This window comes from Besnoitia besnoiti, chromosome I (assembly GCF_002563875.1).
Source record: "Besnoitia besnoiti strain Bb-Ger1 chromosome I, whole genome shotgun sequence".
In the NCBI taxonomy this organism is placed as follows: Eukaryota; Apicomplexa; class Conoidasida; order Eucoccidiorida; family Sarcocystidae; genus Besnoitia; species Besnoitia besnoiti.
In genome coordinates, this window is record NC_042356.1 from 4,007,405 (window position 1) to 4,026,088 (window position 18,684).

The window sequence follows — 18,684 nt, forward strand, 5'->3', positions numbered from 1 at the left end:
TGTTTCCATTTTTCCTCGTTGACCGAGCATTGACAACTGGCAAGCCGCTTATCTGGGATTTTCACTGCACAACCGCCGCATGCAGCCGCAATATCGCACTGCATGCGACGGAAGGCTTACAGCAAAGAGAGGTCTACAGGCCAGATAGATCGACAATACCTAAGCTTACTTCTTTTCTTTTTTTTTACTAGAGCAGCCACGAAGGGTCTGCGCAAAGATTCGTGTGTGTTAGTTGCACTCGCGGCTTTTTCTGGGGGCCTCAGCGTACCGAGTCCTAGGACTGCCGCGTAGTCCACCCTGCCTTTTTCCGTGTGAAGCCCTGGAATCTACCAGGAACTGGAAAGTCACCGCGTCCTCGAAAAGCAGGACGTCGAAAACAAGAGAGGCCGGTACTCTGTAGGAGGCGCACGCCCAGATATTTTGCCTTCCGGCACACCCGCGGAGCTGAGCCGCAGCCCCGTGTTTTGACGGTGTCCGCGAGCAGGTCTCGCGGAAGGTCAAAAATCGCAGCTCCACCCGCACACCCGCAGGCTACAGATTCTTGTGCGGAATCACTGGACGGCCAGTTTTCTTTTCGCGTGCTTCAGTGCCTCGCTAGACGATGAACCGAGGCTCGCGAACTCCGTTCCAGCCGCCGCGCGGCCCGCCGCCGCGGCAGGGCTTTTCTTCAGGAGGCTGCAGGTTTCCTCCGAGCACGGGCGTCGACGCTTCGTGTTTCACGCAGTGGAATGGCGATCAGGGTCCGTTTTTGTCTCCCGGCGAGGAGAGGTCTCGCCGCTCGGCGGCGTGGGTGAAGCGGCAAAGGCCAGACAGCTTTTCAGGCACTATGGGAAGCCGCGGTCTGCAGGGGATGCAAAGTGACTTTCCGCCGCCAAAACGTGGCCACACACAGACTGAGTCGTGCCCAGGAAGGAATAGCGGACAACAGGTGGCCGTATCGCAGTCCAGTCAGATCCACGGGCCGCCACGGGGGGTGTCCAGAGACTCCGCCGTCCCCGTGAGAGTTCACCCGTCTTCCGGCACCACACGTCGTTCACGTTTCCCGCAGACACCGGAATCCTCTGGACATGTCCAGGCAGATTTCAATAGGAACCCGCACGAGCGTGTTTCCACGCTTCAGCCAAACCCCGGTGGAGCAGCCGTCTCGCAAACGAGGTCGCGCAGTCCTTCGGCACACACGAATTTCAGGCGTCCCGACCCGCCTCGAGGTTTGCAACTCGAGCTGCCCCTCAGAGGCAGCCCCGATGCACATATGAGGCGTGGAGAAGCCCGACAGCCGTCGTCGAGCGAGGGCACCCACCGCAGAGCTTCCGAGGCCAGCGGTCAATGCCAACGTGACTGGCAAAACAACGAATGTGCAGCACAGCCTGCGGTGAGTTAGTCGCGATGTAGCTTTTTGCTGAACGAAGAGGGTGTCCGGCCAAAACTGATGAAACTGTCTGGCCTCACGCAGCGTGCACAGCCGTCGCATGTGTAGTCTGTCTTCCACTGGGTTCCGTGCAGCCTTCTGGCGCTCGAGCTGAAGGGTCGCAACATTTTCAGCGATCAAAAGACAAAGTCCTTACAGATGTACAGATTTCTAAGCGCGACGCGGACTTGTGCCACACAAAGAGATCCGAGGGATATCAACGATATATTCGAGCCGTTCCACGAGAAGGCAGACTGCGATCGCACCGGGCCACATGGCACCCGGTGACGCCTTGTTCGTCGCAGGTCCGCAGGCGAGTTCGCTGTTTACTTGCGGGTTGTTTGATAGTGGTGATACGGTGGCACGGGCTCGTCTGTTGACAACATGGCGCCCTTCTAGCGCAGCCTGTATAACCTCAGAGGCTTACCGAAATCTCGGCTGCGCAGCAGCGGTGGTGGACACCGGAGGCGGAGCCCAACTCTTATATACATCACAGTATTCACTAGGAGACTTGTCTGTCTGTTGCACTGCTTCTCTACAGAGTCTCAGCGTCAAGCAATGGAGAGATCTTCTGAGCAAGTGGCGCCGACAAGTGCACCTATGGACGAACGTGAGTTATGCAGATGACAGCGGCGCCAACTACAGTGCGACGCATGATACTTCCAGGCCACCTCATTTGTTCTGCGGGATATCCACGTGCTACTGCAGCTTCCCGAAAGCGTCTATTGCAGGATCGCGAGTATGCCTGTCAAAGAACAAGTGAAAGCCCTCGGAAGCATGACAGCCCGGGAATTGGACTCAAGAGACGAGATCCACGAAACTGCTGCAGCCAGCGATGGAGCCTGCCAACCACCCCCCAACAATGAGGTATGCTCCAGGTCGTCCAAGAGCCAGATGAGCGGTTGCGGCGCGACAGCACGTTCCGCCCTCTTGGGACGTGTACTGATTCCTCTCTGTCGTTTTTGTCTCCGAGTGTTGCAGCCCATTGGCAGGTCATCCGAGGAAATAGCTCGTTGGTTGATGGCAGCTGACGTGACAACCGGAGAGGAATCTAATGTTTCAGGTTCGGCAAGCAACTCGGCTTCGCTTTGCAGGCCAGTTTTATTTGTACCCTCGTGGTATCGAACAACCTTGCATCGCAGGAAGTGAGTGGGCCTCCACGGTTCGCCTGATCAACCCAAGTTTCTCGACGCGTTAGAAGCTATTGGGAGCGACACTGACCGTGGCCTTGTAATATCCTGTTCAGGTTCGACGTTGCCCATGAAAACGACTTCGCAGCTGCAGCTGCTGAGCTCTCTAAACGTATGAGTAAGGCATCAAAGCTATTCAAGCGCATATGCTTTCACTGAGCTCGCACTGGTTTGTGCACGAAACGTTGTTTCTGCGTGCGTATTGATTGTGTGGACTCAGGAGGACGGAGCTCTTACCACCAAAAACATTTCAGCAGCGGCGCCACGTTTATGCGCTCCGTGTACGGGCGGTGCTGCGATGCACTGCAGCAATTCGAAGTGGATACGGTTACATCTACTGTATCGGGCGGCATTGATGCTGCTGCATACGAAAGTTCACAGGGCCAGGTGACGTTCGCTGAGTCTGAAGACCTGCCGCTAGACATGGCACTTAGACTTGCGAGACGGCAGCCGGACCTCATCGGTCACGTAGAAGGGAAAACGTGCCTCAGTAATTCATCGCATACCATCTCTGCGCGGCCAGTGGATAGCGGTGCTAGTCTCCTCAGACGCATGTGCCAGGAGCAACGAGAAAAAGCGGTGCTTCTGACAGAGAATCCGCCGTTTGACGAGGCTGTCGGTCCACGGAATATCGAACCGCTTCGTTTTTGTGGGCGACGTAGAAACTGTGGACGCAGGAGATTCTTGTAAAAGCGTGCTTCGGATTGCATACGTCTCAATAAATCACGCAGTCACGGCGCTTTACACAAAAAAACCCATGACTCGTCCTGTCACGGAGTCGACAGGGCCGCCCGTTTCTCTGGTAACTTGCAGGCCCTCTGGCGGTGGACCGCCTTCCACCTATGAATGTAAAAACAATGAGTTGCTTGACCGTAGATATATCATCTTTGATTACGTACCATGTCGCGCAACAGAGCTTCTCCACCTACACATGGCCAGAAGACTGTAATGGGGATCATCTCTAGCCTGCCTTATAAGGTCACGCAGTATACGACAGACCTGCACATGTTGACATGGCGGCTTCCTTTTCGTCTGGCGTCAAGCTGACGAAGTTCTGCCGCTCTTCGCACGGTCCCTCATAGTGAGCCTGGAAAAGCAATGCTGCAAGTTTAGCACAATAATGCAGTCTACGGGAGTCACACCGGAGCCAAGCATGCTTTCCGCGTCTCAGTCCACTCTAGGGGGCATGGAGCATTGAAATCTCGTTGGCACTTGTCCTCTGCGCAGGGCCAGTCCGCTTGGCATCTCTCCTCGAAGTCTATTTTGTCTTGCTCAGTCATGCCAGCGGCATCAACTTCCTCCCTGCAAGGGCCTGCATAGGTATCCTGAACAGAGGAGCGTAGAGGGAGCTCTCCCCACGGCATGTCATTGTGGTTACCGACGGCACACACTTTTCGAGGGTCACGTTTGCCCAACTTTGGGGACACGCGAAGGAGTAATCCCGCCGGCATTTACTCTCACAGGGGAATCGAACATTGCATCTGTTCTCGAACAGCTGCTTGGTTTCGGTGTCGAAGCTGCCGATGCTTTCTACTGGTCCGCAAGGGCCGTCGTAACCTACTGGAGCTCTGCACTTTCCCTCTCCGCCTGTTTAGCAAATGTGTGTCTGGGGTAAACGAAGTTCGGTGAGAAACACCGCGTCTTACCAGCTAATGTCCAGCCCTCGGGACACGCTGCAGAGTAATCTCTCTTACACGGCCCTTGACACGGCCCTGAATGATGATGGCCATAATCGTAAACGGCAAAAACTCTCTTAGAAAGACATATGCATACAGTACACATCGCAAGCGGCGCTCCATCTTTCCCTTTCCTCCCTGAGCACAGCATGAATGTGCCGTTAGAGGCATAGAGGATCAATGACCATCTCGTACCGAGAAAGACCCGCAAAACTGGATGTTCTTGAGCAGCGCCCTAACGAACTCCTTTCCTGAGCGCCCATGCAAGGAAAACAGGACTTTCAGGCTCACCGGAGTAGGAGAACGGCGCGGAACACTGGCCCCCTCCAATGCTAAAAGCATTGATATGCATATAATACTGCGAGGCAGCACAGGGCACCTTACTCTGTCCATCCAGCAGGACACAATTGCATGTAGTCCCGTACGCATTTCTTTAAGCTGTTGATGCATGTCTGGAAGCGTTTGCTTCTCAGTGTGCACCGCGTGCCATTACCATGGCCACGTTATGAGGCACTCGCGCTCTTTTGACTGCTTTTCCTCTTTAGAGAGGGCAAAGCTTTGGTGTTTCTGACAGGGTCCTGGAAAGCCAGTTTGACAATCCACTACATTTCCTCAGTGCGTAAACCTCACCGATATAAGCCTCTGGCGCAGTGCAGGACGAGCCATCACCAGCTTCGGTCCACGAGAAAGGGCAGAGGAACGAGTAGTCTTGGTCGCAGGCTTCAGCCTCTGCGTAAGCAGCTCTCAGGGCCCTCGCTACTTCGGGCGACATCGTCTCCTCCAGGCCTATCAGATCGTATCCCATTGAGGAGGCTTGCAGCGAGCGAGTCCTCCTTGCGGCTTCCTCGGCTCGGTCAACACTTCCCTGCAGCTGGTTTGCAGTATTGCATTCATTTTCTGCTGTTGCTGAGGCAGTTCTTTGCCTACAAGATCTTCGCACTGTTTAGCCATATCGCGGGCCTTTTTCTGTCTCTCCAGTAGTTCTGCATATTGTTCTGTACCAGTGGCCGAATGACGGTTCTGGTAAACCTTTCTCACATGGGCAAGCGCGTACCTTTTGCTACGTCGTCACACTTTACAGTCAGCTGCGCTTCCACTTGCCTTCTGTGAGTGAATGAAACCAGCTCAGAAGGCATTGCCTCAAGAGACTACTAAAGCGTAGGGCAAGGGTACAGCTACCTTGGACATCTCGCTTTGCGCGTGCGACAGGCACTGCTTGCGTAGTTCATCTTTGGACGGGACTAACATCGCCGCTCGCTGAGCAGCAGCTGCTGCTGACTGCTTGCACTCAGCTGTTTTCGCTGCCTCGCTTCTCAACACTCTACTCAACAACATTGATTGTTGCTCCTGTGTCTCGCGGTTTCTTCCTGAGAAAGACGAGAATTCCCGCCCGCCATCACTCTGTAACTCAGCTGGGGGACGAAAGCGAAATGCATGACCTCGAGAGAAGACTTCAGCCCACACTACGGCACATAAGCAATGAAGGACGACCCTCATTGTGAAATTCCTCAGCAGCAGGCACAGTAAACGCGGGCTACGCGAGGAGGAAAAGCGGAAAAGAGGGAGTCACCGTCTGGATTTGATGCACGTGATGAGCGAAGTGTTCGTACAGCTGACTCCCTCCGGTTTTGTCCCGTGGAGGAACTCATTAGACGCTACGGGTATAATATATCTACTTGTCCACGTAAGGGTGGTGGTCGTGGAGCCCTCTTGACTATTCCTCGTCAATACAACTACAACCAATGAATGCCCCGTTATACCTCAGATCAAATCACGTGCTGTCCTGCGTGGCGGCTGTACGGAGATCGCGTGTGGCAGTTCCTCGTATGGGGGAGTGCGTGTATCAACAGCTGTGAAACTGTAGCTCTCACTAGTGACAAGCTGCACCGTTGCCCTACAACTATGTATATCGTGCTTACGTCAATGACACATAAACCTGTCTACGGAATCGAGTAGGTGAGTGGTTCATGAGAAAAGAAGACTTTATCTTGGCAACCCGCGGTGGCGGTGTAACAGCAAACGTGCGGGCGAGTTGGGGGATCGCGTGCGCTCGCCCTCTCGTGCAGGCAGTGCCCAGTGCAACATCGAAGCCGATGAGAGAATGCTGGGTAGTGTGTACCAACCGTCTCTACGTATCTGTGTCCTGGCACCATGCCTACGGAAGCAATGTTGAAATCGAGCCCTTTCTCTGTCACTCCAGGCAGTACTGTGTTCGTTGGAGCTGCGATGCCACCCTTGCTGTGACGTGAAGTGCGCAGAATGGCGGCAGCAGCAATGATGACCGCAGGAAGTGCGTGCGCTGGCATCACTACTTCATTCACTGCATTACTATTTCAGGCTTTACTGTGCTGGAAGGCACAAACCACTGTCGAGCTATCCTGCACGGTAGAGAGAGTCATAGGCGTTGCATGCCCCAGCGCATCTGGCTGACAGCTGTCACATTCGCACAGGCTGCTGAACCGAGTTTGCCCCCTCCTCCTTACAAAGACTGCTACCCGAGACTATCATCCCTAAGGTCGAGCCTTTTCTCTTAGATTCCAATACAGTCAGCCGCCATTCAATATCGATTGCCGCGTCTGACTGTCTTCACAATTTGCGTTGAGATGGCACAGAGAAACACACGATTCTACGGTGCCGCATCCGCGCGTTACCAACCACCACACAAGGCATATGTCAACAGCCTTCCAAAAAAAACGTATCAGCAAGCATTTGTCCAGCCGATTTGCAGTGAAGCATCCATTAAAGCGGTAGACGGCAGCACACGCCCCAAGCTCGGCGGGGGCACCACGGCTGCGGCGACGAGGGCCCCCCAAAAGGAACAACAAAATGCGACGGAAGCAAGCGTATCAAGACTCTGGAAAACAGAATACATGATTACTTTTGATTCTGCGAAACATGTGTCTCTCGACAAGTACGAGAGAAGGCTTGTTGATTTCGGCAGGCAAAGTTGGAAAATCGGTACAACATGAGTTATTCGTTTGTGGACTGAAAACAACGCACTAAAATATATGGATTACCAGCCCACTTCATTCGAATGTTGTTTGCGTTCGCAGGCAGAAGACTACAGTTTGCAATCCGGCAGCGCAGCCCATCTGCCTCCTCCGTCCACGGGTGGAGACAATGTACACGTCAGGTGCGCAGTTGGACAAGCCTGCGTATAAGAGAGAGTTCTCTATGCTACAACGAAGACATACGAGATGTACGCACTGCTAAATGAAGGACACAGACACATGCAGGCAAGCAATACCGTGTCAGATATCTTCTGTTCGTATAGCCAGAGTTTCGTCGGAGACTCTCAGGTCCAGAGGGCTTTGTTCTCATCATCAGAGACCGTGGTGACTTGTTGTTACTGTCCCCAGAAATAGGGCACTCCGGCAGGTCTCCAACGGAATTTCTGCCCGGGACTTCTAACTGTCTCCCTTTCAATAAAACAGAACTCACGTACGTGCTGCCTCAGTGAAGCATCGGATGTGGATCTCAGACGTTCTCAGCGTGTCAACTTGCAGCCTGGACTGGTTTATATGTGCCTTCTTCATGAACAGGAGGGGCACTCCAGGCCACGAAGGTCACATCCCCGGTTACTCCGTAAGATACACGTTCGATTCGAAGCCGTAGTGCCACGCTGTCGAATCTGCCCGAGTTGAGGCTTTCTTCCTAGCAGATTTGCTGCTATTATCGGCAGGGGTATATAACTCAAAATATGCCATCTACTACTCGCCAACGGCAGACGAAAGACGGACGTCCAAGACCAGCTAACAAAGCGAACCTCTTGCAAACATAGTGAGCCTTCAGTACACGCGTTCAGCCTCTCCTCTGAACGGCGACACCGAGCCATCGCTAGCACCGAATGGGGAGTATTAACTTTCATACGTTGCTTAAGAAGATGAACGCCTAACATAGCATTTATCGAGAAGCATGCGTGAAAACACGAATCCATATCTTTTAGATAATCTCCCGTTTCTCCCTCAACTCTTTAGTCTTAGGTACACTCCCGGGTTCATGGGCTTCGTTCCCGCGGAATAACAGCTGGGGAAAAGCCCGCGCCGCCGTGCCGCCATCCCGAGCTCCAGCAGTCCCGCCAGCACCGAAACCAAGTGGCGCGAACCTCAAACTACCAATAGTAACGCGAAAGTGCTGATTCCTTCTGGTGACCAAAATACCGAACGAAATGTAGCGAACTTCGCCTGGGAATACAGTCCTCCTTTTTTCGGTGAGAATGAAAGAACATGCCGCTCTGAATAACCTGCGCTGGTACAGAGGAACTCCGGGAGCCTCCGGAGAAGCCGTAGTTAAATATCATCCAAGCGAAATCCTCTAAACCCGCCGTGGAAGTGGTTGATCCACACAATTCGGCGGCTACACCTGTACCCTGGAGTTATGGGATCTGCGTTTCGTGCACAACGCGAACGAACGTAGGTATAAGAGCGAGAGGGGGAATTCCTTACAGTGCCACGTCTGTCTTCGTGTTGACCTATAGCATACCGCCTCTTCTTCATGAGACTTGAGACGGATAAACACGGTAAAGGTCGTTTCCATCGTTCTCCCTGCAGTTAAGTGTGCAACTACTTGTGGCAAATTGCTGTGTGAGGAAATGCGGCCGCGCTGGATCCGTCAAACGTCGCGCTACCGCTTCTAGGCTCGGCTTTTTTCCGCGCCTGTCAGAGAAATGGGCATCGGCGCGGGCGCAGATAAATCTTGGGGGCCATGGCGACACTTTGCGCTTAGCGTTTACGCCACTCACCTCGTGGAGGCTCATTTCTGTCTGTAGACACAAAATTTGCACTAGGTCGTACAAAGGCAACCATCCAGTCGTCAAGGCGAAACTGTCTTGCATAGCGGTGGGGCGAACAACAGCGGCACCTTGCCTTTCCAATAATCCTGCATCAAGAAGTGACTGGAGTCGGAAACTCCACGCTACACGCTTGGGCTGTCCCACATAGAAGCGCGGGGCATTTGGATTGGTTTCGGGGTTGGTAGCCGAGGCAAGTTATCTCCCCACCCACACCGATGCATTGACGAGAGTATCAAGATGATGAAAGCTGGGCTTCTGTGTAGTACAGGAATATAGGCAGGAGCCGTGAGCATATGCCGTACTACCCTGCCGTCGCCGAGCATCATTAGCTGACCCCACGCGGAGAAGTAAGAAGCCAGCGTGATCGGGGGGAACGGAGTATGGAAGACAGACATGAGGCAAACGCATCCTTCAGAAACAACTCATTTGGGCAGCCATTTCACATGCCCGTGTGCTGCATGATACTAGGCGGAAATACGCTGACCCACGGTGGGGACTGGGGGGACCGGCGGGGGGGGGGGGGGGGGGGGGGATGGACAGGGAGAGGGCGAACACATGGAGGCGAGGCGGATTCCGATTCAGGGGATCCCAGCCTGATCCAATGCCTTCGCGTGGACAAGTATCCACTTCTTTCCACGATGGAGGGGCACCTGGACGATCCGCGAGTCCCTCCCGTGAGAGCTCGAGTCTGCCTTTAGACCCCCGTAAGGGTAAAGGAGCAACGGTGCACCCAATCCAAACCCGGCGCAGATAGCACACTGACCCCGCGCCACGAACAGCACAAGTCGTGCCCTAGGATATGACACGCTCTCAGGCCACGGGCATTTTGCTTGTGTTCTCTTCATCATGCGGCTTCCTACTACTTTGCCCTTAACGGGAGGCGTAACCCGAACTTGCACACCTCGCTTCGCATCCGATCCCCACGTGTGCGCCCCTTCCGTGAGGGAGGACTGTGCTTTCCTCAGGGGGATTCCAGACATGCCGGTTCCCCGACAAGAAGTCTTGAGAGTTACTCGTCTCCTGTGACAGGCTACTGCATACACACCGTCGGGCTGTACGGGTGGCACACCCCACGCCAACAACTGGTCTCACTTACAAAGAGACTCGCCACGTTACATCGCTCCAATCTTGCAGTGCAAAGTCAGGTGGGGTGCGCCTCCGTATATGTGGCCTACAGGAAGCAGGGTATGACTACAGAGGGAGGACGCCGCTGTCAGCACCGCCGTGCCAGCTGCGAGCCACCCGGCGGTTCTTTTCAATGCCACACCACTACACCATTTTGCAGTGTACGCTCAGTTTTGGCGACCGACGTAGGTGTCCTTCAGTGAAGATGCCCTGTACGTATTAGGCGAGTACGAAGAAGACTTCATCCGCTCCAGGTCGATGCACACATCTCGTGAGCATTTACTGCTCTGACGGCACCGCCTGGGACCCGGTAGACTGGCATTTTCGGGCGCTCCCGCATTCACCGTACATAAGGCCGCAAAGGACCGCGCGCACGTGCGCCGCCTCGTAGGCGGGTGGTTGCCGGCGAATACTCACTGCCTTCCCTGAGTACCCTGGACACTGAAATGACGGGGAGAGGAAGATCAGAGCCTCACGTCGTCAATAAGCAGGTGCGATACTGCAAGCCTCTCTCCCTCCTCTGTTGAAGCCATTACCTGACGCTGCAGCGCCGCATCTAGCACTCGCGGCCCCGTAGTTACCGTTGGATACGGATCGTTCGCAATAGAGAGAAAAGCATCGGTTTTTCCTAATTGGGTAACGAATTTGCCTTTTCGATATGTTTCTCTAGGCGGCAAGTGGCAAACGGCCGCGAGAACAAAATCACACGCTACCTCCCCTGTTTCTGTCACGCATTTCCCCAGTAGCATTGCGCGAAACTGAGGCATTGTAGGCAAAGTTTGGACCGGCCGACTGCCGGCTTTTTTCTCCTTGAAACCTGGTACCCCAGGTTTCAGTTCGACTGCGCGGGGGTGCCGGTTGTTTACCGTGATTTTCGGTGGCCACCCGCGGCCACAAGGAGAAACACATTCCGTTCCATTACGTGCACTGAGTAGTTCTGCGAAGCTAACTGGGCCGCGCATGGTTCATCAGTTTTCTGTTCGAGTTCCGATATTTTTCGTGGGCGTTGATGAGAACTGCTCCTTGCTGGCGCACCAGACAACATCCTCTCAGCGGGTCTGTGGTTTCCAGAATGACCCGATCGGTTGCGCTGCGCAATTAGGAATTTCCGAGCTTTGGTATTTGATTGCCTCGTGGATTTCCCTTTCACGCCCACCTCGCTGATGGAGCCGCAGCCGGCTCGCGATCCCTCGTCCTCCAATGGCGCTCCTGAACACACAGGCGCGACAGAGTCTTCGGCGACGGCGGGCTCGGTCGTCGGATCCAATGTGTCCTCTTCCGCTCCCTTGTCGGCATTTAGTGGGGGGCCGTCCACCAGTCCTCCCCCTGGGGGGCCCCCTGGCGGCGTTTCTTCTCCCTTTGGATACCAACAATGCAACGCAGCGACCGGCGGCGCGGGCACACTCCCAGGCAGGAGCGCTGGCGTGAGTGCGTCTGCATCTTCCTCGCGACTGCCGGCACCGCAGCAGCTCGGCTCTTCGACCTCCGGACATTGCTACCATGCAGGCATCAAGAGCTCCCGGCCGACAGCCTCCTCCATCCAGCAAACGTCTCGGCATGCTGCTCTTCTGCGCCTGCGCCGCTCAGACCGGGATAAGGCTGTCGCGTCTCGCAGGCGACAGTTCGTGCCTCCCGAGGCTCCGCCGCTTCCCGAGTCTCTCGCGCCGATTGTGCAGCGACTCGTGGCGCTGTTCCCTCTTCCGCCTTTTCTCGCTGTGGGGGCGGAAGGCGCAGGACCCGGGCCGGCTCACGAGGAAGCTCTGCGCCTCGTGAAGCTTCTCCACGAACTGATTGCCTGCTTCCCGAGCCTCCTGTCCGGAAGTCCGTTGTCGACTCCCGCAGGAACGCCTTCCTCGGCCTCCTCCTCCAGTTCGCCATCTGCGCCTTCTCAGGGTATGACTGCCGGCTTGGATTTGAGCAGCGCGCCCGAGACCCGCGCGACTCCCATGCCAGTAGAGTCTCTGGTTCAACCGATGTGCGACATTGTCCCGCCAGCTCTCCAGGCGGGGTCAGGCTTTGAATCGCCGGGCGCAGATGCCATCTCGGCGTGTCAGCGGGAATTCGCGCTGCGGCTTCTTCAGCACGCGTGCGGATGCATCGCTGCTGCGGCGGCGGCGCAGCCGCTGCCCGAGGGAGCTGTTCAGTGCTGGCTGCCGCTACTTTTCTCGGTCTTCCGGACGCTGACTCTCGCTCACAGAGCTTCAGGCGCGACGCCGGCGGGCCAGCCGGGCACGACGACGCTACGTTTGCTGATGCGCCGCGTTCAGCAGGAAGTGGTCTACGCGCTGGCCAACATCGCCGCAGATTATCAGGGCGGCGTTCTCGAGCTCGGGGGCGCCTCGCTGGCTCTTCAGACGATGCACGATGCGCTCTTGGAGCTCGCTGCGATCCCCGCGGCGAGTCCCGAGGCGTCTGCGCCCACGGCCCCCTTTGGCGCCGCGGAAGCGGCCCGCGCCTCGGGCTGTGCGCCTGCTCTCCGCCTCCGCACGGGGGGCTGGTTGCTGGCGAATCTTCTGCGACCCCCTCTCTTCGGCCCCGCAGCTCTGGCGGCCATGCTGGGCTGCACTCTGCCGGAAACAGGCGCGTCTGACGGCGGCGACGTCCACCCCGGCGGAGTGCAAGTTCTCTGCGCATTGCTGCATCTCGAAGTTGAGCAGCAACACGCCGCCATGCGCCTGCCTGCGAATGATGATCGCCGCGGAGCCGTCGCGGAGGGCCTCTGGTGTCTCCTCCTCTTTCTCGAAGCGATCTTCTGTGGCCATCCGCCGATTCCTCCGCAGGCCCTGGCGCAGGGCGGCGCCGAGGGACCCGGTGGCCGTCTAGGCCCCGGATGGGAGGGCGCGGCTGCAGCGGAAGAGAAGACAGCCAAGACGCTCGAGCGCGTTCCCGAACTGGTGCCGCTGCTCCTTCGCCTCGTGTTTGAGGCCTTCCAGGGGGCGGAAACACGAAGAGAAACGCGGAGAGCTGCGATGGCAACCGGGCCAAGCGCCGGATTCTCATTCGGCGCCACACCGACAGACAGCATGGGAGCGCCGCCGAAGCCAACTGGCGAGCCGGGCTCGGGGGGCGCGGAAACCGCCAGTGCGGAGTGGCAAGGCGGCTTAGGCGACAGCGAACGGGACAGGCTTAACAGAGTGAACGAAAACGCATCAGACATTCTGGTCCCCGCTCTCAAAATCCTCGGTAAGGAAGACAGCAAGGCGAAGTGTCAGAAGGAGCCCTGCGCCCCTCGAATACGCAGTCCCATTGTTGAAGCATTGACGAAACGCGAAGCAGCAATGAGTGTGCTGGCAGGGCGACGGAGAGGATAGCTGTAGCGGGAGGCGTGTGTTTTCAATGGGAGATGCACTTTTTTTCGATATCCCTGTGTGTTGTTTTGCAGCGCTGCTTTGCTCCAGCATCCGCGTGCGCACCTCTTGGGCTGACACACTCGTCACGGCTGGCGGCGACGCGTTCCGGGACCTCGTTTCTTCGTGCTTCGCGCAGCAAGGCACAGTCCACAGGTACGCTTTGTTTTGGAGCAAGCGTCCGCCGCAGGGAGCCATTTACTTGTTCCCGTTGTCCTTAGACGCTGATGTTTATGGGCTTCAAACGCCAGCGCTTGAAAAGTGCGCGCTTCGCTAGCGCTTCTGGCCTCGGTGGAGGCAGGCGTGTTGTGGGACGCGCTGTGCCGGAGCCATTCTTCCCAGCGAAAATGAGCAGGCGATATGGAGGAGTTTGCAACAGAGGAACGGGGTCATTTGCATGTCAGCGCTAGCTACTAGACACGAGTTTCAGAGTGGTCGCGGCCACGGAGCCTGCCTGGGAAAACCAGAGTTCAACGCATGCGCTCGTGCCTGCGGTTCCCTGCAGAGGCGTCCTATGCGCCACGCTGTCGCTCGTCGCGAACTTGGCGGCCGGTCTCCCCCCGCATGTGAGTCCTTAAAGAGATCAGGAGTTCGGGCGCACTGCGCCTAGGGAAGAGAAATTAGCTCAAGAGAGTCTACTCTAACCAGTGACATCGCCCTCTGCGGACGCGCCGTGTCTGCAACCCAGCGGGCGCGAGTGCGCGATGCGGTCGCAGCGAATGGCTTTCAGCGGACGGGACCTCGTTCACCTGCAATCTGCAGAGTGAGCCAGCGAACACTGGAGCGGCAGCCGTTGGTGCGTGTGCGTGTTTTGGTTTCAGACGGCGTATGTCGTTCCCCTGGCCCCCGCCGTGGCTGCGATCCTCCACTCCTCGGAGCCGTTCGACATTCGAAGGGTAAGCTGACCTCACTGCCGCCGCCTCTCTCGAGGGCCAATGCGCGCCTGTGGGTCCGCTCCCTCGGGGGGGGGGGGGGGTTGGGACTTTCAGTTTTCTTTTTCTTGTCTTCCGCGTGCGCCTTCTCTGCTGCACATGCCTGGTTCCTTCTCCTTTTTTTCCCCGCAAGTTGCGCACACACTTTTTTTTCGGTTTGTTTTATGGATTGCTTATCAGGAAGCAGCGGTGTCTCTGCTGCACATGGCGTTGAATCACGGCAAGAAGCACCTCGACGAGGTTGTCCGCGTGGAACCATCCGTCGTCCAGGGCATGCTCGACATCCTTGAACAGAACAAATACGATCGCGCATCTGTCTTGTAAGTGGCATGGAGCAAGCTTTCCTAGATACGGGTGTGCGACGACGGGCGCGCAGACCTCACCCGGCCCCCGTCCCTCACCTCCACTAAGCCCCCCACCCCCTCCCCCCCTCCTCCTGGTCGATTTCGAGAAAGGGCAGATGGAGTAGTGCGGATTACAATGCAACGCCAAGTTCCTCTGCGCGTGGTTGTTTTGTTCCTGTGCTCAGGATTGCGCTGGATTTCCTTAATGGCGTCCTCGAAGCACAGCCCGGAGGCCGGGTGGAAGTCTATCGCCGCGACGGCATTGCGGTACGTCGGCTCGCGCCCAGCACGCTGCGTTTGAGGCTTGTCTCGACTCGCCAGGCCTCCGCCCCGCCCGCAAGATGCAGCTATGAAAGTGCCGGTTTTCGGGTCTATGCGCTTCGCGATCTGGCTTAGGGCGGCTAGCACGCCGTACGTTGAAGCGAGCGCGTCATCCCGGTGTTTTTTCTTTTTCAGAAAATCGAGAGTGCGCAGTTCTTGCACGACGCAGCTGTAGACGACAAGATTTCGTGGATGGTGTCTCAGTAAGTCGAACTCGCACGATCCATCAGAGAGGCTGTGGCAGCCCAGCGGGGCCTTCCCTGTTCCAGCGCGAGTTGGCCACGATACACACTCAGCAACAAGCGTGTCACATTCACTCGGCGTCAACTGTATCGCGCCCCGGGGGCGACTCGACAGATACGCCCGCGCGGTGCTCGCGTACGGCTGCGGAGTGTCCTTACTGCCTCACGCTCAAGTCCGTACCCCATTCACGTATGCCCTTGCCACTCTGCATTTATTCACACAGACACTAACTCACGCATATATAAGTATATATATATATATATACATACGCATACATATATGCCGGGTTGCCTGCGTGAGTTTGGTTGGAAGATCGGGCCGGCAGATATGAGGACTTGGGTAAGAGTTATCTTCCGGTGGGTGAGCGTGTTCGTTCCCGCGAGTTCTGCTTGTGTGTGCAGCTACTTCGATGATTTTAACGAGGCCGAGGAAGAAGACGAGGAGGCAGTGGAGCGGGTGTGTCTAGAGGAGACTGCGCTGGCGTCGCAGTTCTTTGATTTCTCAAAGGGCGCGTCGCAGTGACCTGCGGGGTTGCTGCGGCGACGGGGTTGTCCTTTCCCCTGCGGGCTACGATTCCGCAGGGCTCTTCGCCTCGACGCTGTGTGATGTCCATCCTCGCCAAAATCGCCTCCCCACGTGTCTGTCGGGGGAGGCGGAAACGACGCGCTGCCTCCGCCACCCGGAGGTGCTTTCTCCTGCTCCCCAGAAGGGGGGTGGGAGAGGAGGGACTTCTTGCGGCAGGCAACGGCGTCTGCGCGCCGGCGACTTTCTAAGGGAAGCGCGATTTTCGCGCAAATCTGGTGGCTCCCGGCCTGGATGGGATGGAAAGATGTGAGGTTTCGGAGCTGCGGCGTGGCGCGGCCCTGAAGAAGCCCGTAACGGGCCGGTTCCGACCCTAAACCCTAAACCCTCAACCCAGCGGGCGGAGAGACGCTTCACGGCGCACAAGAAAACTGAGGACGCGGTATTAGGCGTCTTCGCTCCAGGCCGAGTGGATGAGGCCTGCCAACGACTGGATCAAGCCTGAGTGTGCGGCACGCACCTCGAACAACAGGGACACGAAAACCTCCCGACTAGAGGTCGCAACTTCGGACGTCGAGACGGACGAAGGAAAGCCGCCAGCGCATTTCGGCGGCGCAGAACTGAGAAAACACATGAGGGCGCGAGGAGGGGGTTGGCCTCAGAAGACTGAGGCGCAGAAGGAAAGCGAAAGACGAGGATGAAACGTGCAGCCGAGACCCGCGGGTATCTCTTTGCTTCCCGTCGCCGATACGGTGACCGCTGAGCACATCGGGCGTACGCAGTCGATGCGCGACGAAGAGCTTCCACGCAGGTCTGACTTATGGCGCATGCAGCGTCACCTCTCGCCTGCGCGTCACACGTGGGAGATATAGAGTGATTTCTTCTTTTTAAGCCGCTGCGAGAAGCCGCGACGATTCTCCCCGGCCGTCAACCCACGCATAGGTTTGCGTTTCTGCGACAGTGTTGGACCCCGGCAGGAGGCTGCAGCCTCGTCCGGAGAGCCGGTGAGGGGCTGTGCGTTTTTTCGCCATCGCCGTCGCCCCGGTGAAGCTGCGACGATGCGGTGCTTCCATAGTTCCGATGCAGAGGCTTCGCGTGGATCTCTGGCAAGTTAGGTTTTATTTTTAGCTTCGTCCGCCCCACAAGGGGGGACGGCTCCACCTCTTCCCTTCCCAAACCCCTTCCTGTGCATCACCCCTTTTTATTGCAGCATTTTTTCGCAAGAGAATTCTTCTCTTTTCGCTGGGTGGGGGTGTGCGCTCCGGTGCTCACTGAGGAAAGCCAAGCGACTTCATTTCTTTTTTTCCATTGCACCGGACTGTTGGTTTCGTTCGCGAGGCGCGAAGGGAGAAATTCGCGCCCTCGAGCCTGTCATCTGCATCTTGGTCCTTTCGTCTCCACGCCTCATTTTTTGCGCGTCGCGGCCCGCGCTAGCGGGTTGTGTCGCGACTGGGTCACCCGCTGAGTCGCTTCAGAGAGCGGAGACTGAGAAATCGCGTGTGCCTGCCTGCGAGACGAGAGAGGCCGCCGCGGAGCTGCGGCGTCGCGCAGTGGTCGCGTGGCGCGCAGCAGACGGAGGCTGCCCTTCGAATCTCTTTTCTGTATCTTCCCCGAGGAAGCCGAGCGGGTTCCTCGCGCACGACGCTCTCCATCCACACCGTGCGCGCGGACGCACCCGAGGAGGCGAGCCCCTGAATAGACGTGGGCGCGCATCGGAAAGACAGAACGCAGGCCGCACAGGGTGAAGGGAGCGACGCCTGCGTCGGGGAGGCGACTAGGCGCCGAGAGGGACAGAGCCCCTCTTCGTGCGCTGAGCGACGGATACGGGGTATGTGGTGGCGGCCTTCTGCCGCGGCGGCCGCGGCCGGTTCCTGACTCCGGTGGTGTGCGCCAGGCTGTGCGCCAGCACGACCGAGTCGTTCTTGTGTCTTTGTGCGTATCTGCATGTATATTTTTCACACGCATTTGCGGTTGCCGCTCATCCTATTTCTTCGGGGCGTCTACATGTGCGGTCCATGCACACGCTCGCTTGTTCTGCATGCATCGCCCATCCCCTCGCCGGCCCCTGCGTGTCGGCGCGCGCATGTGCACATTTGTAGAATGGTTCCTGTACAGATGCGTGAGAAGAGGATGCGCACTACCTCGGGCGGGCGCGTTCGCGCCTCAAGGCAGGCGCCCTGCGGGCGTCGTTTGGGGACAGTTGCGTAGCGGAGTCTCTGCGCTTCCGCGATTTTCCTCAGGGAGATGACTCCGCTCTCCTTCCCTGTAGATCCTTCGCCTCGTGCCTCTGCAGTGTGCAGAGGAGAAGCGGTGCGGGCCGTCTCGGCGCGCATTCGCCTTGTGTTCCTTTTGTGAGTATTTTCGGTCCAGACCGATTTGTCAGCGGGTTGCTGTGCGTCTGATAATGCGATTGTTGCATACATCACTCGTCCCTGTGCGTCGTTTCTGTTTTGGCATTACGTTTTGTTTCCGTTTGTCAAGAAAGCCCCCTTTCGTGTTGTGTTTGTTCCACGTCCAGCGCCGTGCTGTGTATAGAATCTATGGATGCATATACATACATTTGCTGTGTAGTGCAGTGTCGCCCAGTTACCCGCGCATGAGTTTAGTGGACCCCTGCTGTGTATGTGCCCACACAAAACGTGCATCGCTCATGGATATCCAGGGGCAGCCTTTTTTTATCTTCGCTGCTGCTGGCCAACGACTGGCGGGGAGCCTCGGCGCAGCGGCTGCTAGCGCGCCGCGCGCTCGGGGCGGCTCGGCTCGTTGGCCTAGAAGCGAGAGGTT

At 57.1% G+C, this 18,684-nt stretch overlaps 3 protein-coding genes across 3 annotated transcripts; 2 read left to right on the top strand and 1 right to left on the bottom strand.

Moving 5' to 3' along the window:
• Positions 1-601: 601 nt before the first annotated feature.
• BESB_005850 (uncharacterized protein) lies at positions 602-2,716 on the top strand (the record flags this gene model as incomplete). The annotated part of the gene is made up of 5 exons (XM_029359340.1): positions 602-1,372; positions 1,950-2,018; positions 2,117-2,275; positions 2,472-2,553; positions 2,655-2,716. The coding sequence occupies 5 exons, from the start codon at positions 602-604 to the stop codon at positions 2,714-2,716; spliced, it is 1,143 nt and encodes a 380-aa protein (XP_029222253.1).
• An 861-nt stretch (positions 2,717-3,577) lies between these two features.
• BESB_005860 (cpw-wpc domain-containing protein) lies at positions 3,578-5,079 on the bottom strand (the record flags this gene model as incomplete). The annotated part of the gene is made up of 10 exons (XM_029359341.1): positions 3,578-3,685; positions 3,741-3,923; positions 3,977-4,185; positions 4,245-4,310; positions 4,372-4,412; positions 4,470-4,509; positions 4,566-4,606; positions 4,659-4,712; positions 4,768-4,852; positions 4,905-5,079. 10 exons carry the CDS (start codon positions 5,077-5,079, stop codon positions 3,578-3,580), a joined length of 1,002 nt encoding a protein of 333 aa, XP_029222254.1.
• A 6,275-nt stretch (positions 5,080-11,354) lies between these two features.
• Positions 11,355-15,900, top strand: BESB_005870 (uncharacterized protein; the record flags this gene model as incomplete). The annotated part of the gene is made up of 8 exons (XM_029359342.1): positions 11,355-13,374; positions 13,574-13,694; positions 14,044-14,104; positions 14,360-14,434; positions 14,651-14,790; positions 15,000-15,081; positions 15,271-15,338; positions 15,780-15,900. The coding sequence occupies 8 exons, from the start codon at positions 11,355-11,357 to the stop codon at positions 15,898-15,900; spliced, it is 2,688 nt and encodes an 895-aa protein (XP_029222255.1).
• Between the last annotated feature and the right edge of the window lie 2,784 nt (positions 15,901-18,684).